Raw genomic sequence first — 25,334 nt, forward strand, 5'->3', positions numbered from 1 at the left:
AAAAAAAAAAAAAAAAAAAAAAAAGGCTAGTAACCAGACAGGAAAATTTTTGTGTGTGTGTGTGGCTGACTCTTCGGGTCTACTGTATACTGAGGACCTATGTCCTTTGTGATAAGTACTTAGGAAATGCAAAGACACATTTTTTAGATTTATTTATTTATTTTATGTATACGAGTGCCCTATCTATATGTACATGCCTTTATGCCAGAAGAGGGTATCAGATCCCACTATAGATGGTTGTGAGCCACCATGTCGTTGCTTGGAATTAAACTCAGGATCTCTGGAAGAGCAACCAGTGTTCTTAACTGCTGAGCCATCTCTCCAGCCTGCAAAGACCCATTTTTAAAGACACAGTTCACATTTAAGGCTACGCTGTTTGTGAGTTGAATACATATTTAACCTCTTTCTTTCTGGGCATATAGTATTATAGACCTTAACTTCAAGCTTCTTGACTATAAAAAGGGATGGAGGGCACATGATATATAATGGTATATAATATATCACATATATTATATATAATATAATAATGATATATAATTTAATAGTGACCATGGTAGGCAGCCAGCATCTAAATGGAGATTACATTTTTTCCCCAAAGACAAGTCCTTGCTCTATATCCCAGGCTGGCCTTGAACTAATGGCAAGCCTCCTGACTCAGCCTCCTGAGTGCTAGGATTATAAGTGTGCACCACTACTCCTGACTGAAATGGGTTATCTAAACAAAAGAAATACAATCCTTGTGGTGATGAATATGTTCATCCGAATTCTCCCCACTGGCAAAGACAAAGACTGCAGAGCTGTCAGGAAAAGAGCATCCTTGCCACTAGTTAATGAAGAGCTGCCCTGCTCTCGCAGTTTATTAATTAAGAAGGCAGGCAGTGTACGCTCGGAACTTGGTAATTTGAAACTCAAAGGCAACGGAATCCGAACAGCACTCAGATTCTTTTTTCACAAAGACATGATAACAATTTAGGGCCACCAAGCTACAGTAATCACATTTGGAATGAGCTCTCCTGAGCATGCCTCTGCTAACCTGCTCATGTTGGGCAAAAAGAACAAAGAAAGGCAAAGTTAGGTACTAAGGAAAAGCTTCATCAAAGAATTTCAGTCACCGTAACCTAGGCTTTCTCTTTGTTGTTGCTACAGCTAAGTGAGGCCAGATAATTCTGTATTGCAAGGAATGGCTGTGCGTCACAGGATGCTTCAAAAGATCCCAGGCCTCAGACCATTAAAAACCAGTAGACTCCCTCTTCATCAAGCTGTGACAACTCCAACTGTCCCTTGAAACTGTTAAATGTCCCTCCTAGGGCAAAACTGGCAATGCATCACCTGTTGAAGTAATTACTACCTCCCTTCCCACACTCCATCCCCTGGGTCCTTAGAGAGTTTGCTGTTCTCGAGGCCCAAAACAAAACACTTCATAACAGGGTCACCTAGACTTTCCATGGAGCCATTTGAAAAGAACTGGACTGGGTCAAAAACACTCATCCAGACACATGAAAGGGTTCTTTGTATTTCTGCACTGGGGAGCACCAGACAGAAAGAACAAGTAGCTCTAGTAAGGTGTTCACAGAAGGCACTCAGCTAAATACTCAGCCTCCCACTAATTGCCACAAGCCCCTCAGAGGCGTTGCCAACCTCATTTCATCTCGATGCAACTGAAATTTCCAGCGGTTAAGAGATATGCTCAAGAACAGACATTTTGGAACTTAGTAGAAAGCCTGGCGGCAGCTCTTGCACATGTATACGTATTGCCTGGATATATGCATTTAGAATGTCAGAGACCTAATAAAGCCAAGGGACCAGTATTTTTCTTTTTTACAATTTGCTTTTATTTTATGTGTATGTGTGAGTGACTACATATATGAATATACACTCTGGCCCGGTGCTGCAGAGGACAGAAGACGGCGTTGGATCTCCTGGAGTGAGTGTCACATGCAGATGTACACGGCCACGTGGGCGTTGGGAACCAAATCAGGGTCCTCTGGAAGAGCAGGCACTACTTATAACCACTGAGCCGTTTCTCCCACCCCAAGTATTTATCTTTTTCTTTAAATTAAAAAAAATTAAGAATATATTTTTGTTCAAGAAAAGTTTCAAACTTATGCACATTTAGAGAACGCTGTCCGTTCCCATTTTTAATACGCATGTGCTCCCTGTCTTGCTTCAGTACGATCAACTCATAGCCTGTCCTGCTCATTTAGGGGATTCTCAACCTCTCTATTATTGATGTTCCGGGTGGGATACTTGTCATGAACATGTGCACCACAAAAAAAAAAAAAAAAAAAAAAAAAAAGCTAGGCCAAGGTTTGGCTGACTTGACTGATAAAAATGCAATAAGCAACTTTTACATTCAGAGAGTTTATCAGCGACACAGTCAGCAAAACAAAGAACGGGAGTCACTAACTCCCCACAGCCCTTGTTTCCCACAGGAGAAAGGAACATGCTGCAGCAAAATGGGCCAGATAATCTGATTCCCATTGCTGAGAAGCCCAGTGAAGATTGAAACTATGTGTTTTTGCTTCTGAGGCTCTATACTGAGAGAAACAAAACAGAAAGCCCAGTGTCCAAAAGAAGGGAAGAAGTGTTTAGACACTACCTGGCGACAGAAGATGGTTTAAAAAGGAATAAGGATCCCAGAGGGAGAGAGTGTGAAGGCAGTTCCTCACAGGTCTCCCAATCTCCTGGCTAGGAAGATTGCCAGGTCTTCTCCAACATTCTTATACACTGCACCTCAAGCCTCTGTGGGATCCAAGGTCTGCACCGTCTAGTGGAGGACAACTTCTCTGTACATTGTAGGATGTCCATCAGCATCTGTACCTTCCCTCCATAGGTACTTGTAGCACTAAACTCCAAGTTGACAAAAACAAAATATGCCTCTTGACATCACTAAAAGTTTTTTAGTGGCAAAACTTCACCCAGTTGAAAACAACAGATGTAGAGTTCAATCCACTTCTCACATCCAAACATTATACAAGTGCAAACACTTCAGTTTAGATTTCTCCTTCTTCACTATGTATTTCTAAAATAGTTTTGAAAGCAAAAGCACAATGCCATTGTCACAACTAAAAAGGTAACAAAGGCTTCATACCATCCAGAAATTAGTACAATTTCTAGTGGAAACATACGCATCATTTTTTTAGGGTTTTGAATTTTAAATTCTAAGACTGTGCTCTACATTGGTTGCAATTTTATGCACTCGATGTAATCAATGGATTTCTTGCCATCGTTTGGCTGAAGAAGCAAAGCTTATTCTGCAGCGTTTCCTACAATCTGGGCTTAGCTGACTGCGTCCCTGTGGTGTTAACATACTTGCTTATCCCCTCCGTGTTTCCTGTAAATTGCTCTGAGAACAAGAGGTGTGGTTCAAAGTCAGGTTCTGTTCCCTTGGAGGACTATTTTGTCTGTGGTTCTGAAGCACAGAGTAGCTGAGGTTGTCTCTCTGTCGTATTACCCATAGTTAGTGCTTAATGCCTAGATTTAATCATTCATTGCAGGCGAGGAAGCAGAGCAAGTTCGCTACTTTCTTCAGCAGTCATCTTAAGCTGATTCCTATTTGATGACTCCTCCTCCCTATTTGATGACTCCTCCTCCCTATTTGATGACTCCTCCTTACTATTTGATGACTCCTCCTTCCTATTTGATGACTCCTCCTCCCTATTTGATGACTCCTTCTTCCTATTTGATGACTCCTCCTCCCTATTTGATGACTCCTCCTCCCTATTTGATGACTCAGAGGAACAGTTAGGATAGAAAAGGTTCATAACAAAAGACAAAACACTTGATTCTTTCTCTAGCTCCCAAGTTTCAAAATATCCAGCACTTCAGTTCAGACAAGTGAAGGTTTTGGTGGTTTTGTTTCATTTTTTGTTTCTGAGACAGGGTCTCACATAAGCCCAGGCTGGATGAAAACACAGTAGGTAGTTGAGGATAACTCTGAACTCTTAATCCTTTTGTCTATCTCCCAAGTGATGGGGTCACAGAGCTGCACCATCACACCAGACAAATATGGTGACTGACAACCGCAGCTGTTTGGTGCCCTTTCTTTTCTTGAGACATTACTATGAACTTGCGGACTTAAACTGATTTGGTAGGCTTCAATCCGTCACAATGCTCTTTCTTATTGTTGTTTGACTTTTCTATCTTGGCTAGCAGATGTCTCTTCAAGTTGGATCCTAAGTTCTTTTTCCATTTTCTATCATTTTAAAAAGGATTGATATATGATACTCACGAGCATCATTATCTGCAGGTTTACCTCCCGAGTCTCTGTACTTACTATATTTTCATCATTGCTTACAACAGTGTTGCTGAACACATGTGAACCTGGACAAAATTCAAATTGATGGGTCCACTGAATTAGAATCTCTGACTTTCATGAGTCACCTTGATGAGTTGCCATGATGGAAATTTCATTCCTAAAGTGTAGAAAACAATGGTAGGTTTTCTTCCTTGTGAGTTCCTATGGCTGAATGATAGTGAATTTATTCAATTTATTATTTTGCAGGAATAAAAGATTACTCTTCTTTGACATTATGTTTATCCCATTCTCACTTATTTACTTACTCAAGAAAAAAATGCTTATAGCTGGGTGGGAGAAATGGCTCAGAGGTTAAGAGCATTGCCTGCTCTTCCAAAGGTCCTGAGTTCAATTCCCAGCAACCACATAGTGGCTCACAACCATCTGTAATGGGGTCTGGTGCCCTCTTCTGGCCTGCAGGCATACACACAGACAGAATATTGTAAACATAATAAATAAATAAATAAAATATATGAAAAAATGCTTATAGCAAGGATGGGCTTCTGCAGAAGACCACTGGCTTGCATACAGTTACTCTACTCATGATTAGAGAGTTATTTTACATAGCTCCTCCTAATAGCTTTAGTAGGTTATGTGTTTAAATTATTGTTTTGGTGCCTATTAAAACTTTTTATATAGAAAACTTTTGGAAACACAAATAATAATAGCTATTTTCTCATGAAGCAAACACAATGAGGATTCATGGGGAAAAAATTTAACGGTTGGGGTTAAGGCTCAGAGGGTAAAAGTACTTGCCATTAAGACTGCCAACCTGAGTAAAACCTGAATTCAGTTCCAGAAACCCTTCTGGTGGAAGGAGAGAACCAACTCCCACAAGTTGTCACATCCATGTATGCATGGTGACACAAGCATATGTGAGTACACACACACACAAAATAAGTGTAAAAAGTGTGTAAATCCATGCTTGTTTTGTTTTGAAAAGAGTCTTGTTCTATAGCCCAAGCTGGCTTGGAAATCACAGCATAGGCCAGACTACACCTGAACTTGCAGCAACCCTCTCGCCTTAGCTTTCCAAGTATGGAGATACAGTTGTCTATTGCCCTGTCTGATTGCCAGATATTATGCTCCAAGTATATTAGACCAGAATCTCTAGGGCATAAAAACCAAGCCTTAGAGCCAGGCAGTGGTGGCACATGCCTTTAATCCCAGCACTTGGGAGGCAGAGACAGGTGGATTTCTGTGAGTTCGGGGCCAGTCTGATCTACAAGAGATAGTTCCAGGACAGGCTCCAAAGCTACAGAGAAACCTGTCTCAAAAATAAATAAATAAAAACAAGCCTCTGTATCATTGAAAACTCTCCAAGTAATTCTCTTTATAATCAAGATTGAGAACTGTATTAATCAGGGTTTTCTAGAGGAGCATAACTTATATAATGAATATATATTCATTGTATATACATATGTGTATATATATACACATATGTTGTAATTTTGCCCAAGTTCACAGGGGTTCAGCAACACCATTGTAGATCAACATGAATATATATATATATATATATAGAGAGAGAGAGAGAGAGAGAGAGAGAGAGAGAGAGAGTATTTATTAGAATGGCTTATGGGTTATGGTCCAACTAGTCCAACAATAGCCATTGTCTAAAATGAGATGGTCTAAGAATACAGCAGTTGTTCAATCCATGAGGCTGGATGTCTCAGCTGGTGTTTAGTATATGCCAGAATCCAGAAGTAAGCTCTGATACCAATGAAGCTACGAACTTGCTAGGGAGAGCAAGAGCAAGCAGGCAAAGAGACAGCAAGTGTTCTTCTCACATGTTCCTTATATAGGCTGCCTGCAGAAGGTGTAGCCCTGATTAAAAATGAATTTTCCCAGTCATGGTGACACATGCCTTTAATCCCAGCATTTGGGAGGCAGAGGCAGGCAGATCTCTGTGACTGCAAGGCCAGGCTGGTCTATAGATTGAGTTCTAGGACAACCAAGAACAGCTAAGTTTCACAGAGAAACCCTATCTGAAAAAAAGAAAAAAAGGATCTCTCTACCTCAAAAGAGCTGGTGTCTTCTCACCTAAAAGATACATATTAGAAGTGGGTTTGCCCACTACAAATGATTTAATTAAGGGAAATTCCCTCACAGGTGTGCCCAGCCATTTGGGTTTTAGTTTGATTCCAGATGTAGTCAAGTTGACAATTAAGAATATTATAAGAACCTTAGGGAGTGAAACAAAGATTATGCAAAGCTTTATTTAGGAATGAACTTAAAACCTTGAAGTGTTAGGCTCTTTTTTTGTAAGAACAGGGCATTTGGTAGGCAATGGTGGGTCATGCCTCTATTCCAGCACTTGAAATGGAAGACCCTGATATTGACCCACATATGTATGAACACCTGAGTTTTGACAAAGATGCTAAAATTATGCAATGGAAAAAAGAAAGCATCTTCAACAAATGGTGCTGGAATAACTGGAAGTCAAAGTGTAGAAGAATGCAAATAGATCCATATCTATCCTCATGCATAAAACTTAAGTCCAAATGGATCAAATACCTCACCATAACTCCAGCCACACTGAACCTCACTGATAAAAAAGTGGGAAGTAGCCTTGAATGCATGAGCAAAGGATACCACTTCCTAAATATAACACCAGTAGCACAAACACTGAGAGCAACAATTATTAACTGGTACCTCCTGAAACTGAGAAACTTCTGTAAGGCAAAGGCCACAGCAGCCTACTGAATAGGAAAAGATCTTCACTAACCCAACATCAGGCAGAGAACTGATCTCCAAAATATATAAAGAACTCAAGAAATTAGACATCAAATTACCAAATAATACAATAAAAAGAGAGGTACAGACCTAAATTCTCAAAAGACACTTAAGGAATTGCTCAATATCCTTAGCCATCAGGAAAATGCAAATCAAAATGACTCTGAGATGCCATCTTATACCAGTCAGAATGGCTAAGATCAAAAACACCAATGATAGATTATGTTGGAAAGGATGTGTGATGGGGGAAGAGTCTTCTGTTTTGTGTTAATTTCACTGGTTAAATAAAGAGACTGCCTTGGCCCTTTAATAGGACAGAAAATTAGGTAGGCGGAGTAGACTGAACAGAACTCTGGGAGAAAGAAAGCCGAGTCAGGCAGTCGCCATGATTCTCCTCTCCATGGCAGACGCAGGTTAGGATCTTACTGGTAAGCTACCATCTCGTGGTGGTACACAGATTATTAGAAATGGGTTAATCTAGATGTGAGAGCTAGCCAGTAAGAGGCTAGAGCTAATGGACCAAGCAGTGTTTAAAAAAATACAGTTTCCGTGTAATTATTTCAGGCTTGGACAGTCTGTGGGGTCACTGGCAGTGGGACCAGGATTTATCCCTAGTGCTTGACCTGGCAACTAGGAGCACTTTCTCTTTGGAGGGAGACCTTGCTCAGCCTAGATATTGTGGAGGAGGGCTTGGTCTTGCCTCAAAGTGAAGTGTCAGACTTTGTTGACTCTCCATGGGAAACCTTACCCTTTCTGAGGAGTGGGTGGTGGAGTGGGGGGGGTAAGATAAGGAAAGCAGGAGGAGGGGAGAGAGTGGGAATGGGGAAAACTATGTAAAATGAGAAAAGATTTATTAAAAGATTCTTAATAAAATAAAAAAAGAATAGGGCATTTGGTAGGCAGTGGTGGTGCACGCCTTTAACCCCAGCACTCAGGAGGCAGAGGCAGTCAGATCTCTGTGAGTATGAGGCTAGCCTGGTCTACTGAGCGAGTTCCAGGACAGCTAGATGCAGAACAACCTTATATTGAAAAACCAAAACAATAACCCAAACCCAAACCAAACCAAACAAAAACAGGGCATTTAGTATACTAGTCGGGCTGGGGAAAGATAATTTTTTGCTAGTGTCAGTTATATTTTGGAGATTTACACACCACTCACAGAGAAGAGGACCTAATGAATCCATTTCAGCTCACAGTGCAGAGTAACTCGTGTTGTGGTGATGGCAATGTCACTTTCTGAGAGACTTACAGGGGATATGAGGGCACTTTTCCTTTCCTGGCTGTAGCTAGAGCTTAGAGGCTAGTACACACTCAAGTGCTGTACCATTGAGACTGAACTGCACCCCCCAGTCAGGGTATCATCTTCAATGTGTGTTTCTTAATGATGGTCTACAATAATATCTTTTGATTGAGTAAAATAGGAGATATATGGGGCTTCCTAAAAGCTTTTATCTGGCTAATTTGTATCATTAAATGTCATCTAAACCAAATGAAAAGCTTTCAATACAAAGGCTATCCAAAGAGAGCAAACTGATCAGAGCATTGCAAACACTGAGACGCTGAAGCCGCGTGCAGTGAACAGAGGCTTTGAAGTGCCACAGCCCTGAACTTCAAACTCAGGTTTGCACAAGTTCTGAGACCCTGGGAAAATCATTTAATGTCTCCAAGTGCTACTTGTTATCTGCAAACTGGGCATAGTCTTGCGCCTGACACGGAGTACAGTCTCATAATTACTAGGTATTGAAACTACAAGCTGTGTATTCTTCTATCTCAATATGCGGTATCAGGTCAGGCTCCCACTAAGGAATGTGCAGCAGGCAGAATGAGAGGACAACAGCCTCCCAAAGATGCCTGCTCTAGTCCTCAGAAGCTGAGTCTACATTACCCTACTCTGCAGATGTAAGTTAAGATCTCAAGATGGGCAGAGTAGCTCTGAATTATCCAGATGACCCAAGGACATCCCCAAAGTCCTTCTAAGTGAAAGGAGGCAGCCAGAGATTTAGAAGATGAGATTATTGACACAGAGGCTCAAGAGATATGATTGCTGCCTTGCCCATGGAAGAAAGCAGGCCAAGAAATGTGAGCACCATGTAGAAGGCAGACCGTCAAGGAACCAGATTATTCCTTCGAGCTTCCAGAAATGCATTCATGTGGCCACAATGGTTTTCCATATGGGAAGGCTCACTTCAGTTTTTTTACTTTGGTCCAGAACTTTGAGATAATAAATTTGTATATTTAAACCCATTAACTCTGTGATAAATTGTTATGACAGTTATAGAAAACTAACAGAAAATTCAACACACTCTGTGTGGGCATTCTAAGATTTTGAGTCAGATTTTGTGAGACAGTCACATTGGAAACCAGGTCATTTAAAAATCTGTTAGTATAAATCCCAGGACCATAACAACAATATACTTATAAATGAATGCATCTATCCTGGCATCTTGTCCTGATAGCTTATTGCTTGTAAGACTTATTTGTGTCATACTTGGATAACTCCTGGGAAAACCCTTGGGACTCTATGGTATATGCTGCAGTATTGGGAAACTGAGTCTGTAATGCACATCTGTAACACCAAATCTCAAGTAGTAGAGTCAGGTTATTTGTAAGATAGTAAGTTCATACTTGAACTGCACAGTATGACCCTGTCTTCTTCTTCTGTAGAAGGAGCAGCGGGCTGTGTTCCTGCCGCCTAGCTCCAGCCGCCTGGCTAGCTTATGCCCCAAAATAACAACATACAAACTGTATTCATTTAAACACTGCTTTGTCCATTTCTTAGCCTCTTATTGTCTAACTCTCACATCTTGACTAACCCATTTCTAATAACCTGTGTAGCACCACGAGGTGGTGCCTTACCAGGAAAGATTCAACATGTCTGACCTGGCAGCTGGCTCCATCCTTCTTCTGCCTCACTTCCTTCTTCCTCCCAGCATTCTGTTCTGTTTACTCCACCCATCTAAGGGCTGGCCTATCAAATGGCCAAGGCAGTTTCTTTATTAACCAATGAAATCAACACAAAGCAGAAGACCCTCCCACATCATTCTTCTTTTTTTTTTAAAGAAAGAATAGATGGCTGGAGGTGGTGGTGCACAACTTTAATCCCAGCACTTGGGAAGCAGAGGCAGGTGGATCTTTGGATTTGCAGTCAGCCTGGTCCACACAATGAGTTCCTGAATGGCCAGGACTTCACACAGAGAAACCCTGTCTTGTAAAAACAAAAACAAAAAAATAATAATAAAACTGATTATGGCAGATTCTAAACAAGAAAGACAGCTGTTTAAGAAATGAAATGTGATCAAACATTTGGGGTATAATTTGATAACAGTATCAAAAACACAAGTCAAAAGCATTGAGAAGGCAAGCACTCTGACTTAACATTTCTACTTACGAGAAAAATCACTAGAATGGGAAACAATAGATTACTATCCATACCATTCATGTACTCTGATCCTTTCATGGTTCCCATGACGGCATATAGAATAACTTGGGGTGATACTGAAGGGAGACAGGAGTACACCGTTTAAAGTAAATAATGAAGACTGGCAGGCGATCACACCAGTTGTCACTTTGTCCAGACTACAACCTGGTTGAATTCCCTTCGCCCACTCTTGGTAGATTTGATTCTCACTAAAATCACTGTGACTGTTACTAGTGGTTGCAATAACTTGCGCTCTGGTGTTGTACAATTATTGAAACTCCCTGTAGTGGCATGTCAATTATATTTTAATAAATAAAGCTTGCCTAGAGATTGGGAGAGTAAAACAGGCACACCAGCCAGCCTTACAGCCAGGCAGTGGTAACACACACCATTAATCCCAGTAGCCACACTAGTTCCTATAGAAAACAGACAGTGCATCCCTTTATTCCCAATGGTGCATGCCTTTAATCCCAGCCCTAGAGAGGATTATAAATTGGGAGGAGGGCTGGAGAGATGGCTCAGTGGTTAAGAGCATTGCCTGATCTTCCAAAGGTCCTGAGTTCAATTCCAGGCAACCACATGGTGGCTCACAACCATCTATAATGAGGTCTGGTGCCCTCTTCTGGCCTGCAGTGTATGAATAAATAAAAAGACAGGAATTGAAAAAAAAAACGGGAGGAAACAGCTCCTAGTCATAGTCTCATTCTGAGATTTCTGGAGGCAGGATGGTCATTTTTAGACTGAGGTCTAGTTAAGAGCCAGTGGCTGGCTGCTTTGGTTTTGGGGTCTTCAGGTTGAACCCCAGTATCAGTCTCTGAGCTTTTATTTATCATGCCACACCTACCATTTAATATCTTGCGTTAAGCAAACAAAAATTTCATAGATTCATGAAATTAAATTATTATGTGTAGAAAACTAGAGTTTTACTTGTCTACTGTGGAGGTTTGAAAGAAGATGCCCCTGAAAGGGAGTGACACTATTAGGAAGTGTGGCCTTGTTGGAGTAGGTGAGGCCTTGTTGGAGGAAGTGTGGCAGGCTTTGAGGTCTCATATGTGCTCAAGATACTTCCTAATGTCTCAGATCATTTCCTATTGCTTGAAAAATATAGAACTCTCAGGTACTTCTCCAGCACCATGTCTGCCTGCATGCCACCATGTCCCATCATGATGCTAATGGACTGAACCCTGAACTGAAAGCAAGCCACCCAATTAAAATATTTTCCTTTATATGAGTTGCTGTGGTCATGGAGTCTCTTAACAGCAATAGAAACTCTAACTAAGACATCTACTGACATCCAGTCAGTGAATTTAGTATGCAAAAGCCTTACCTAGTTTTACCTTTAAAATATGCGCAAATCCAAGTGGGGAATTTTTACTCATTTTTCTCTATAATATTAAGTGTTTCAGTCATGTTAGACTCAAATCCCATGAGGGAGGGACCAAAATTTACACAACATTCTGAGTGTGATGGCGGCAGCACTTGGAGTTTTGATTAAACTGCACTACATGTGTGATTATTACTTGTAAACAGATGATTAGATATTAATTAGACAATAAGTGATTGTAAAGCACTTAGAATAGAAAAGTGTTTATAAATACCACCAAGTGATAGCAACAATAATTCTTTACTGACTACACAGCTGCTAATGTCAGTAAGAATGATTTCTTTTTACAGCTAATGGCAACTCTAATTTCTGACCCAAATCCCCGTTATATCTGGTGTACAATAGCAAAACAAAATATATCATACGTCTAGGGAGTTTAATCATCAGTATTTAGAGAATTGCATTGTATTTTGAGAAAAAAAATGTATTTCTTTTCAAGACTTTCTCAAACACAGGTACAGCCATTATTCTCTGTCCCCTTTGGTGTCAAATATTTGGGCTTTTTTTTTTTTTTTTTTTTTGGTTTTTCGAGACAGGGTTTCTCTGTGGCTTTGGAGCCTGTCCTGGAACTAGCTCTGTAGACCAGGCTGATCTGGAACTCACAAAGATCCACCTGCCTCTGCCTCCGAGTGCTGGGATTAAAGGTGTGCACCACCACCGCCCGGCTCAATATTTGGGCTTTTTAAAAAGGTTTTTAATTACATTTACTTATGAGATGTATGTGTTTGTGTGTGTATGTGCACATGTTTCCATCTGTCACTTACATGCCACAGCATGTGTGTGGAAGTCAGAGGACAACATGAGGGACTTGTTCTTTCCTTGTACCATGTGAGACCCACAGGTGAACTCGGGTTAGCAGGTTTGGCAGTGCCTTTACCTACTGAGCCAGCCTGTTTCTTTCAGAGACTAGATGTTAGATCAGAGTTAGTTAGCCACATTTTGATTATACAGTAGGTTTGGGGTTTATGTAGTTGCTCCTTAGTATCACAAAACTGCACTCAGAATCAGGATATTTTGGTTAAATGAGTGAAGGCTAACTCTTTCTTGGTTACTATTGGAGTTGAGAAAAGTAGAAAATACATTTTAAGAAGAAAACAAGCATTTTAATGCTATCTTCTTGAATTTTTTTCTTTAAAAAATATGTTTCGAAGTTCTGTTACATCCCCACCCCCCCAGTGGCCTTTATGGATCATGGTCTTGTATGAACCTTGCTCTTAACAAAAAATGTTTGATTTTTCTATCATGAGTAAACGCGAGCACCACAATAAGTTCAGATCCATGGGCGTACATATTTGAAATGAACTATATGCATCAAAGTGAAGAGTGTTTCATGTCTCATGACTTCAGTAGAAGAGGAATAAAGGATATAATGGATGAAGAGATATACCGGAACCACCCAAGGATTTTGTTGACAAAGTAAATCAGGTTTCTACTGAACAGTGAACCGGTATCGCTTAGTGGACAAGAATGTTAATTGGGACTTTTATCATTTCCTATGTAATTGCTGGGTAAGTCACCTAATCAGTCTGAATCATTTGAAACTTTTCAACAATCAAGTTTGCGCTCCAATGATATCATCTAATGAGGGGAAGCACTCCAAAAAGCATGAGATGCTCCCCATTGTGGAGCGTGTTTATTACCAGCACTCTCCTGGAGTGGATAAAAAGGATTTGTGCATGAATTTCATTACTTAATGTGGTTGGTTTTCTCTAGACTGTCAGGGTTTAACCCTCACCTTGAGCCACAGAGGGACACCTGGGGATGTGACTCAAATGAAACTCAACCCAGAGAGGGAGAGCTTATAAAATCTAGATGTGCCTCAGGGGGAGGTTTCTAATAAGCTGCTCCGGTTCGCGTCCTCTGCCTCTGGTAATTACAGATAGAAAGTCACACTCTTCCCCCTTACTTTAGCTTTCTTATTTCTTTGCATTGAGATCCACATGTTTTTCTAGTTGCACGTGTGCTAACCAGTCCTGCCTCACTCCTAGCTCTTGATGCCTTTTAGAAGGAGGGTAATGTTACTTGCCCCAATTACAAGGGTAATGTAGCCGCTTATGGTGGCCCACGGCTGTGATATCAGCTGCAGGGAAAGGGTTTGGAAAAAGCCAAAAATAGGCTGGGATAGGACGAGTCGTCATGGCCATGGTTATACAGTTGACTCCCAGGGCAACTAGAAGCCTGAGCTGCCAGGTTCAAGACCTAAGGATGGATAAGAGTCTGATACGGGTTACTCAACGAAGACCGCATCTTGTAGAGAGGCAGCCTTTGGTTTGCTGGGACAGGAAAAATACAGGAGAGGGAAGGGTATCTGCCAATCTTGAGACAGAAAAGGCTCGGAGTACAAGGCTATGATCCAGGCTCTGGAAAAAGAGGGCTTCAGGAACCAGCTAGACATCAGAGCAAGCAAACTTCCTACCCTATGGTGAGCCTCCTATTCTAGAGAGGGAATTCAAGAATCAGTTAAGAACCAAATTGGCATCTCAGTGACCCAGAATGCCCTGGGAGTTAGGTGCTTTCCAGTGCGAACATGTGACTGTAGCTCAATGCCCACAAACTTTAGCTAATACCTACTAAACTAAGGGTTTCTGGTAAAAAGCCAGATTCCTGGCCTCCACTACCTGTTTCTCCTTCATTCTGAGATGGGTGAGAGCGTCTGACAAGTAGTCAGTATTTTTGTGACTGCTCCTCAGGAGACAGCACTTTGAGAATCACTTCCCTTAGGCAAAAAAAAAAAAAAATCCAGATGGAAAATATTGTCAAGAGTAAGAATGATGATGGTATTCTCACGTCATCCACCGTAGTTGGAAAGGGGCTTTTAAATCAAAAGGAAAGCGTAAAAGCCTAACTGAAGCTCCAGGGTTTCAGAGTGACTGTTCTAACCATATAGAAATTCACTGAGATGTACAGAGTTTGGGACCAGCTGTTTGAGTGGCTACTTTAATCTAGTTGTATGATGTTTTTATTTGTGAGTTCACTACATAAAGCAATTTCTATTTTAAAATACAGTTCAGGGTTTGCTTCTTACACACTGATCACCTCAGTAGAATGAAACCTGTAGCTTGAGGAGTTTGTGCTTCTAGAAGGGCAGGTAGAATCGGAAGGAAAAGACCCCTTTTGAGATGACTCAATAGTTGCTGGGCTTTTCACATAGCTAGAGTTCTCTTCTCCTCGGGCTAGTTTTAAATGTTTGTGTATACATATATCTGAGGAGGGGAGGGGTGTATGTATGTGAAGGACAGTGCTTGCTAAGGCCAGAGGCATCGGATCTCCTTGGAGCTGGACTTACATGTGGTTGTGAGGTGTCCAGTGTAGGTGCTGACAACTGAACTCACGTCCTCTGCAAAAGCAGCTGTATGTTATCTTAACCACTGAGCCATCTTTCTAGCCCCTAGAATTCTCTTAAGCACAGGTAATATACTATCAAGTGATGTATTCCTGACTTAAATGGCCAGGTTTTTGTTTTGTTTTGGTTGGATTTTTTGAGACAGGGTTTCTCTGTGTAGCTCTAGCTGTCCTGGAACTCACTCTATAGACCAAATTCACAGATCTGCCTGTCTCTGCCTCCCGAGGGCTGGATTGAAGGTGAGCACCACCTCACCAGCTTAGATTAACAGGTTCTTAACAGTCAATTTAAGTAATACTCTGCTGTAGTATCTATTTTTCTTCTTTTAAGGCTAGCTCTTTGTTATTTGAGGAGTAATAAAAACAGTGTCTCTTTACATTAGCAGGGCACATTTGAATTCATGGAGGATGATAATGTACCCATTTGATCCTCCTCAATTCTTGAAAAAGACTTTTGTTTGTATGCTGTTGTATGTTTTGTTTTGAGACAGGGTTTCTCTGTGTAACAACCCTGGCTGTCCTGGAACTCACCCTGTAGACCAGGCTGGCCTCAAACTCACAGAGATCCACCTGCTTCTGCCTCCTGAGCACTGGCTACTTTTATTCCACCCTTTGAAGTACTGTTTCTCAAATTATGGTCCCTATACCTGGTGTTGTCACAATTACCAAGAAGTTCATTAAAAATGCAAGTGCAGGCCACATCTCAAACCTACAAAATTTGGTTTTGGATCTGTCATGGGACTAATAATTTTCATTTCTCAAACATTCCCTGGTGGTGACTGTGATGTTATCACTGCTGGTCTAGGACCACACTTGGCTAAAAATCATGGTTAGAGACAAAAATGAAAGATTTCGAAGCATAAGATTTGTGCTAAGTGGAGTCTTCCTTAGTTCCCTTTCTGCTGTACTTGCTACATCTCTGCTCCCCACTCTGCATTCTTCAGACGTCAGCTCCATTGCTTATGAACTCTGAGACCTTAAGCAATTACTCTAAGTTGCAATTTCCTTACTTATAAAGTGGGGATAATAATAGGATCTGCTTTGGGTTCTTATGAAGATTAAGGAAGATCTAAGTTAAGTACTTGGCACTGCATCTGGGCTTAATAAAAACTAGTGATTTTATTTCTTACTAATATTAAAACACGGCCATTCGCTAGAACAAATAGCTTTGCAAGTTCTGTCCTTTGAACGTGTGTCTTCAGCACGCTCCTCTTCAACTGATGCTCTAGGACAATGTAAACACTAAGGCACATCATTCTGCGGTTTGTCTCGGATTGCCATAAGCACTTGGAGGAGACCAGGGTGCCTAGGAAAAGGGGCTTGAAACTGATAAAATGAGAGCATAGGTCCTATCCTATAGGGATGCCGGGTAAGTTCACTGAAGAACGAACGACAGTAAGACTAAGAGGCAAAGAGAGAGGCTGAGGGAGGAAGAAAGGGCAGTCAGACCTGGGAGGCAGGCTGTCAAAGACAAGCTACCTCCTTCAAAGTTCCTCTTGTAGCAGCCCCAGGTAGAGACCCCACCATTACGACAGGCTTTAGGCGTCTGCCAGCGTTCCTGTTTAATGCAGTCCAAAAGGTGAACACTCAGGTGCCCTGGGTGAATTCCCCGAGAAGCTCTCAGAGGCAGCTGCCAATTGGCCCAGTGGTTTGGGGCTTGGGGCTTTAAAAGGGCTGTCTTCAGAGTGACTCCTATTTAGCAAATATTCTGACTACAACTGCATCATACACTCATGCCAGAGACACGGCCCTTTATAGCTATGCTCTTTAGCGAGGCATTTGGGGCAACTCAGGAAACAGCTTTATCTTATCTAGGAAGTGCAGGGAGTCCTTACCAGGCAGGGACAGAGACCTTCTCAAGTGAATTCAATACAAAAAACAAAAGCAAGTTCAGGCCCCGTGGGTACCCGTGTGGGTACAGCAGGCCAGCCAATGGGCCCGGGCCGCTCCCAGGTGGAGTGGGACTATGATGACAGTAACCAACCAGCGCGCTCCATGCAAATGAGGATACTGTATCCGCACCAGACGCTCCAGTGCTGTCTGGTTGTTATAGTGATAAACTGAGGCCCTGCCTCTGGGCTTCTCTGAGAAAGGGGTGGTGTGTGTGTGTGTGTGTGTGTGTGGAGTGGGGGGGGTAACCTTTTTACTTCCCCCCAGGGAAGACAAAAAAGAAGGGAAGAAGAAGGGGGATGGGTAGGGAAGAGAAAAATACGTGACAAAGAAAACATTCTCTGCCTGGGAGGAGACTCCCAGAGGGTGTAGAGCTGGAGGGAGCATTCACTGGTCATGCCAGTACTTACCACTGATGCTGAGTCAGAAACAGGTATCCCAAAATCCCTTTCCAATGAGCCTCCCTCAGAAACCATGGAGGAAATAGAGCACACATGCCCACAGCCTCGACTGGTAAGTAAAGACAAAGGATGGAAATGAATGCGTGGCTATGGCACAAAAGAGTTCCTTCTGTGCCCGCAGCCAGCGAGGAAAAAGCGATGCTGACAGGATTTTCATGTAAATGAGAATGGAGCGGCAGCCTAATCCTTCTCAGCTGTTTATACTTAGCTCCTATACCGGACACAGTTCTCAGCTTACAAGGCATTATTGTATTGGCTGGGTAGGAAACGGGCTTCTCGGGATATGTTGTGTTTTGGGGGTTTGGGGAGGAGAAAGAATGATCTTTTCTCCCCTTGTAGGTGCATTGTCATCTAGAGGCAAAAATTCTACAGTACAGTTTTTAAAATGTTTTTTTTTTTTTCTTCACAAACCTTGGACTGGTGAAGTTCTAAATTTTAGCTTGGGAATGATCTGTCCTCCTCGACTGTTTTTTTCTTTCTTTCTTTCTTCTCTTTTTTCTTCTTTTTATATCTAATGCCTGTTTTGGAAAAAATTAAAATGGCATGGACGCACAACTCCCTTATTCCTTTGATATTTTCAAACTAAATAGTGCATCGAGGATGCATCTAGAAATAATTTGCATTTAAAATGAAGCGTGAACCTTTTCGGAGGGTACTGGAGGTTTCTCGTCAGGCACTGGCAACCTGGAGACACTACATTTCTTTAGAATGGGGTTGTATGCCTTTAAGAATGAAAGTACGGAAACGGTACGAGCTTCCTTCTCAGTAACTGCAGCCCCATTGATCAGCTTCTTTGCTACTGGTTCTGATCCCTTAGATAAATGGGGAAGTTTCTTCTCAAACACTTTAGCAAAGTAGCCTCAAGGAATTAAAAACATGTCCAATGGGTTGTGGCTTTCCTGTGGCTTGAAGTCCTATAGCACTTGGGGAAACTGCTCTTTGAACCCCCAAATCCAAGACACACACAGGAGTTATCCTTTCTTCAGTGATTCCCCCAAGTGAAACGTAAAATGTTTCTATTGGCTGTGGAGTCTAGAGACTAGAGAGACGGTTTTTTAAAAGGATATTTTTTTATGTAGAATTTTCTGTGAGCCCCCCTCCCCCGCATAATCTGGGTTTATAGCTTCCAATGCTAGCCCATTATGAAAGTGTTATTTCCTTAAATAAGGTTTTGAAGGCAGGCTTGGATCAACTTTCTGAAAGCAGAAAAACGGGATGCTATAAGCAGAGCAGTTTTTATATTGTGAAGCATGTGTTTGGTAGTTGAGTATTAGCAGCTTCGTATCTCTTTATCCAGCGCCTGGATGACATGTCTCCTGGAGCATCTGTGCACTTATGTCATGTAAATTGTTATGATAAGTTGCTTACTAAAGGATTCCTCTGAGCCACTAAACAATTTACGCTTTAGCACTGGCGAAAAAATTGACCACTAAAGGTCTGTTACAAAATCTCCCAGAATATATATACTATATAGACATATAAATATGTATTTAAGTAAATGCAGTACACAAACTTGAAACCATCTGTGTTTGAACAGAGCAGGCAGTGGAGAGAAATGCATGATCCAGGACGAGTTCTGCTCCTTCTTTTCTTCCCCTTTCATCTCTAAGCTACTCTGCTCCATGGTTTGCTGGCCTGAGAGAGGTGGGCACAGATAATCAGGTTCCGTTTGCTTTTCCACGTTCTCTTTCCACAGCTTCTCTCAGGCGCCACATCTTCACCTTCCACCCTTTTTCAGAAAGAAGGAATTGAGAGAATTCCTTCAGAGAATATAAATACGGAAGGATCTCCACTAGGTACTAAGCCCAGAACGATCTACCGAAGAGTATAAACTCATTCCTGTAGAACATACTCTTCAAGGGAGATAGAGTCTTCTGTCTTTTTGGTGGTGGGGTGTGTGTGATGCAAACACAGCAGAGGTATGAGAGGCAGGTACCAAAACTGAGCTGTTGAAATAATTGTTTTGATCTACTTTGATAAAAAGTTTCCATGGGTTGCTGAAATTGTTTAAATTCCTGCTTAAACTAAATTTTATGAAAATTCTTTTTTCTTAGGAACAAACTTTGATCACTGTAGAGTTAGTTTGTTATGTTCTTGTTTGTTGTTTTTGTTTTTCGAGATGGGGTTTCACTGTGTAACAGCCCTAGCTGTCCTGGCACTAGCTCTTGAAGACCAGGCTGGTCTCAAACTCACAGAGATCCGCCTGCCTCTGCCTCCCAAGTGCTGGGATGAAAGGTGTGCGCCACCTCCGCCTTACTAGTTTGCTATCTTCTACATTTTTATTTCATTATCACAACTAACTTCCTTCGCCTGGGATTTTATTTCAGTAACTAAGGCTCATGCTACTTGAAGTTTTTTGATGATGATAAGGAGGAGGAGCGCAGTAAAATGGGAAATTACCATTTCGTGTTACCTAGTTCTTTCTGTTGATCATGAAGCACTGCTAATAACTTGGTTATCCAAATGCTATAAAGTCTGTGTTTCTCCATCCACTCCATTCATTCATGACCCCTGATCATATGTGGGTCACTCATGATACATCTGTCAATAGATATTGTTGCAGATATTGAGTTGTTTTAAGTATCTTTGGAAAGTTCATGAATGATTTGAGGGAGGTCTGCTTAGGAATGAAACTCCATACTCAAATTCCCCAGTCATCAAAAGGAAGACAGAAGCTGGCATCTCCTGAATAAACTAGGCTTTAAAGGGATCCATATCATTTTAGGTGCAAATCTATAATGGTATTGATGCTATTGAATCATACTTCAAGGTGATTTTTTTTTTCCTTTTTTAAGATAGGATTTCTCTCTGTAGCTTTGAAGCCTGTCCTGGAATTCACTCTGTAGACCAGGCTGGCCTCAAACTCACAGAGATCCACCTGTCTCTGCCTCCCGAGTGCTGGGATTAAGGAGTGCTCCACCACCACCTGACTCAAGGTGAAATTTTTCTCAAGGGAGAAACACACAGTCTTCCAAGCTGCTTTAGTCCACATTGCAGAAAAACTCAAAAGGAAAAGACTAAAGAGAATAAATTAGCATTGCTGAAGAAATTATAAAAGTAATCACCGAGCCCGGCAATACTGGTGCATGCCTTTAATCCCAGCACTCGGGAGGCAGAGGCAGGAGGATCTCTGTGAGTTTGAGGCCAGCCTGGTCTACAGAGCTAGATCCAGGACAGGCTACAAAACTACAGAGAAACCCTGTCTCGAAAAACAAAAACAAAAAAAAAAGTAATCACTGAAATTTATTTCACTTTTGTGGTAGTTTATATTTCAGGAGTATAACCTTATTGCACTTATTACTATAGTATACAGTTAGAGATGTTTCTAAGAAATTTTCGTTATTTTATTTATTCTTCACTGGTTTTCTGTTCTTTAATGTTTTCTGCTAAAATATGATGTAAGGTGACTCAGAAGCTTGGACCTGAAGAAGAAAAACTGAGTGGCCTTAGGTAATATGATGTAACAACCGTCCTTGGAAACCTAACTCCTGAGGGAAGAGCACTTCTTTCAGGCATGGCCTGTCCTCAAGTCTCCCTAGCCCTTTGACTACGCCTAGACAAATACTCTGGGGCCGGCAGGGGCTCTAGAAACAAGGACCAGCTGTCCTAAAAGCTGTCTGCTTGAGGATTTAGTTAACGACCTTGGTCAAGTTCTTCTAGGGGTCCATTCTGATGGCAGAAGGAAGCTGTAATTCTAGCCTGCAGTAGTCAGTTCCATGAAGATGGATGTGGCACTGATTAGCTTAGAAGGCTTTGGAAATAAAAAAAAAAAAAAGGCTGGTTCAATATGCCTTGTTAGCAGGAGTTCATTTGGGGTTTTACTTCAAAGTGGAGTAGTGCCAAGAGACTGCTGTCTTGCAGAAGGTGCATTATGTCAGTTGGGATGTAGATACTCACCCACTGGTACTCAAAAAGATGACTGGTCTTCCAGCTACCAGCCTGTTTCCTTTACTAGTATCATCATCTATTTAGCCACTTAGAGGAGCATGGATTTTAAGAGCAAGAGGCTTTTAATGTGCTGTATTGGTGGAAATAAATGACCATAAGCTTCCTTGGTTGTTTACTCTGGCCAACTGGAATTCTGCCCAAGGTTATAGTTAGACATCTTCCTTCTGGATCCCTGTACAAATGCAACATCCATTTCTTACAGATTGATAGTAGTCAGGTGTATTGCCCATGGAATCAATGAATTTATTCCTCTCACTATTCTTCCAAGCACCCATTTGTCTAATGCTAAGCCCCTTATGGGAAGAAAAAGCTTAAGTCAAATAAAAGATCAGTACTTTGGTTTATTTTGGCATTTGGGCATATAGAAATCACAAGGATGCATAGGTTATCATTCAGATAGCTGGGAGTTAAAGCATCCAAATAATACAGGACTTTAGAAAGTAACTGAGAGAACCCTCAATCCCTTACCAAGCAGATTCACAGCCAGTCAAGGGCCGGCAACTTCTAAATACAGTAATTTACCAGGTGATGTGGAGAGAAATAAGTGACTCCAGGTCCCACCTTTAAAGATCACTTCCACTTGGTCTACAAGAGCTAGTTCCAGGACAGGCTCCAAAGCCACAGAGAAACCCTGTCTCGAAAAACAAAACAAAACAAAAAAATCACTTCCACTTACTATAAGACAGTAATCTGGTATGTGTATGCATGCCAGGATGCTGAAATCCCTTAAAATAACATTTTTTGCAAGTGTGACTTTAATATATTAAGCTCTCTTTTAAAAAAATTTTTGAAGATGAATTTGTTCATTATGTATAATGTTCTGCCTGTATGTGTCCCTACAGACCAGAAGAGGGCACCAAATCTCATTACAGGTGGTTGTGAGTCACCATGTGGGTGCTGGAAATTGAACTCAAGACCTCTGCAAGAGCAGTCCCATGCTCTTAACCTCTGAGCCATTTCTGCAGCCCTTGGTTGGGCTTTCTTAAAAGCTATATTTTATCCATTGAGCAGTGCTTCCCAACAGGGAAGACTCTGTTAACCTTATCCCCAAGTTAAGAAAAGTCCCACCATTGGAGGGAGAGATTTTATTTCCTGATTCTCTTTTATATAAGCCGTATATATTTTGGGACAAGAAAGGAAACAGTCTGGAGCTAAGACAACGACTCAGTTGGTAAAGAGCTTGTCTTGCAAACATGAAGACCTGAGTTTGATACCTAGCACCCATGTAAAAGCTAGGCATGGTAGCACACGCACATCTCTAATCCCAGCACTGGGAAGGTGGAGGCAGGAAGATCCCCTAGACTTGCTGGCTAGCCAGTTTTGCTGAACTGGTAATCTTCAGGTTTGGTAAGAGACTCTATCTCAAAATACAATGTGAAGGCAATTGAGGAGGACACCCAATGTTAATATCTGGCCTCCATACCTACAAGTGTACCCTCACATGTGCACACACACACACACACACAAAGGATAAGTCTATTTGTTAGGATCTCATTGACCTGTTGTGAGTGGCACATGCCAGCCTTTAGAGCAGTGCTATCCAATAGAAATATAATTCAAGTCACACATATAATTTAAAGTTATCTAGCAGTCACAGTTTAAAAACTAAAATCAATTGTAAAACTATATCTTATTTAATTTCATATATCATTAATTACTATTATGTCAAAATGCCACCCATATAAAATTATTTGTATATATTTGTGTGCATATGATGTGTGTGTACATGATTGCGTGTGAGGTGCATGAGCTGGCACATGTGATGGCAGAGATATGCCACCACATCCAGCATTCACATGGGTTCTGGGGGTCTGAACTCAGGCCACCAGGCTTGGGTAACATGTACTCTTACCCACTGAGCCATTTGCTACTGTTTCTTCATGCAAAGTCTAAAATCCAGTACACTTAAGATACATCTCAATTCAGAATAGAGTTTCAAAGGCACAGTGGCCGCATATAGCTTTAGAGGAAACTCAGACACCTTTTGCCTAGTCCAGTTTATGATGAGCTCTGAGAATTCACAATAATAAGTACTTTTTATAGTGTACAGTTCATTTAGGGCTGGGATTGTAGCTCAGTGATAGACCACTTGCCTAGCATCCATGAGGACCTAGGTTCAGCCCCCAGTACTGCCAAAAAAGAGGAAGCTTCGGTGTTTAATACACACATACATACATGTAGCCAGAAGAAAAGTTGAACACCACCTCCCATTTTGTACTCTTGTATTTTCTATGTTAACCTATTCTGTTTCAGTTAGTAGGCTATTGCAGCAATCTAGATGGGAGCTAATGAGTTTGAGGTTATGGGGGTAAGTGGGGAAAGAACTGGACAGAATTGGGAGATATTAAAGAGACAAATGCATCAGGATTTGATAATTTAGTCTAAGAGTGTATCAGGGTCAAGGAAGACTAGTTTTCCTAGATCCAGCAAGCAGGTACCGTCACTGCAGGGGAGCATCAAGAAGGAAGAGTGTGTGGGTGATGTGAAAGACACCACAGGGATTTCCATTTACTATTATCTAGTCAGTGTTTGTGGAGCTCCAGGGAGACTTTTAAACGGAAGGTAGAAATTGTAGAAGCTGCATAGAAGAGATGGACATCTAATTGATAACAGTGAGAGTGGGTCACCTTCTGGATTTCGAAGAAAGTGGATTGAAATAATTATCAGGAAAGATGCCTCAGGATAATATTAATGGTGGGTGACTCACTCCTGTAATACCAGCACTTGGAGGCTAAGGTGCTGTCCTGGCTAGATTTATGCCAACATGACCGAAATAGAAGTCATTTGAGGAGAGGGACTCTCAGTTAAGAAATGCCTCCAAAAGATTTGCTTTGGACTAGGCTTGATGGTGTCTGCCTTTAAATCCCAGCACTTGGGAGGTAGAGGAAGATAGATCTCTGTGAGTTCAAGGCCAACCTGGTCTACAGAGCAAGTTCCAGGACAGCTAGATCTGTTACACAGAGAAACCCTGTCTTGAAAAAACAACAAACAAACAAACAAAAAAAAAAAAAAACCCAGCCAACTAACCAAACAATAACACAAAATCCAAATCTAACCAAAACCAATCATTGGTCACCCTAGACAGCCCTGTGACAAGGCTAACTCTAGGGGCTTGTCTTAAGTCAGGGTTACTGATGTAGGAGGGTCATCTGTCTATGTGTTATTTGCATTGGTCAATAAAGAAACTGCCTTGGCCTTTTGATAGGCCAACCCTTAGGTGGGTGTAGTAGGCCAAACAGGATTCTGGGAGGAAGAAAGCAGAGTCAGGCAGATGCTGTGCTTCTCCTACCCAAGACTGGTGGTGGTTAGAATCTTCCCGGAAAGCCACCACTTTGTGGTGCTACACAGATTATTAGAAATGGGTTAATCAAGATGTGAGAGTTAGCCAGTAAGAAGCTAGAGCTAGCCAGTAAGAAGCTAGAGCTAATGGGCCGGGCAGTGTTTAAATGAATATAATTTGTGTGTTGTTATTTTGGGTGTAGCCAGATGGACGAAAAACAGGCCCACTGTGCCTTATCACTACAGGTTACTATTGCTGGGGTGAAACACCCTGACCACAAGCAACTTGGGGAGGAAAGGGTTGATTTGGCTCCCATATCCCAAGTCACAGTGTGTCTCGGGAAGCCAAAGCAGGACTCTGGAGGCAGGTGTTAAGGTGAAGGCCACGGAGGCGAGCTGCTTCCTGGTTTGTTCAGCCTGGTTTCTTATAGAACCCAGGACCACCAGTCAAGGAGTGTCCCAATCGACAATGGGATGAACCCTCCCTCATAAATCACTAACTAAGAAAGGTGCCGCTGGGCCCCTCTACATCAGTCAATCAAGAAAATACACCACAGAGTTGCACACAGCCCAGTCTTCTGG

The 25,334-nt window shown here is 41.6% G+C and overlaps 1 protein-coding gene across 2 annotated transcripts in view; it reads left to right on the top strand.

Moving 5' to 3' along the window:
• The window catches only part of Pcyt1b (phosphate cytidylyltransferase 1B, choline), a 90,164-nt gene that overhangs the window by 6,210 nt on the left and 58,620 nt on the right, over positions 1-25,334 (top strand). Inside the window, exon 1 of one of the 2 annotated variants that reach the window (XM_050126452.1) lies at positions 17,354-17,577. The exons of the other annotated variant lie outside the window; for it this stretch is intronic. Coding sequence (XP_049982409.1) covers positions 17,461-17,577 — 117 coding nt within the window. The 5' untranslated portion in view covers positions 17,354-17,460. Of the gene's footprint in view, positions 1-17,353; positions 17,578-25,334 lie in introns of those variants that run through there. 2 annotated transcript variants of the gene reach the window in all.

Source organism: Alexandromys fortis, unplaced genomic scaffold (assembly GCF_014885135.2).
Source record: "Alexandromys fortis isolate MF-2015 unplaced genomic scaffold, M_Fortis_MF-2015_v1.1 scaffold_256, whole genome shotgun sequence".
In the NCBI taxonomy this organism is placed as follows: Eukaryota; Metazoa; Chordata; class Mammalia; order Rodentia; family Cricetidae; genus Alexandromys; species Alexandromys fortis.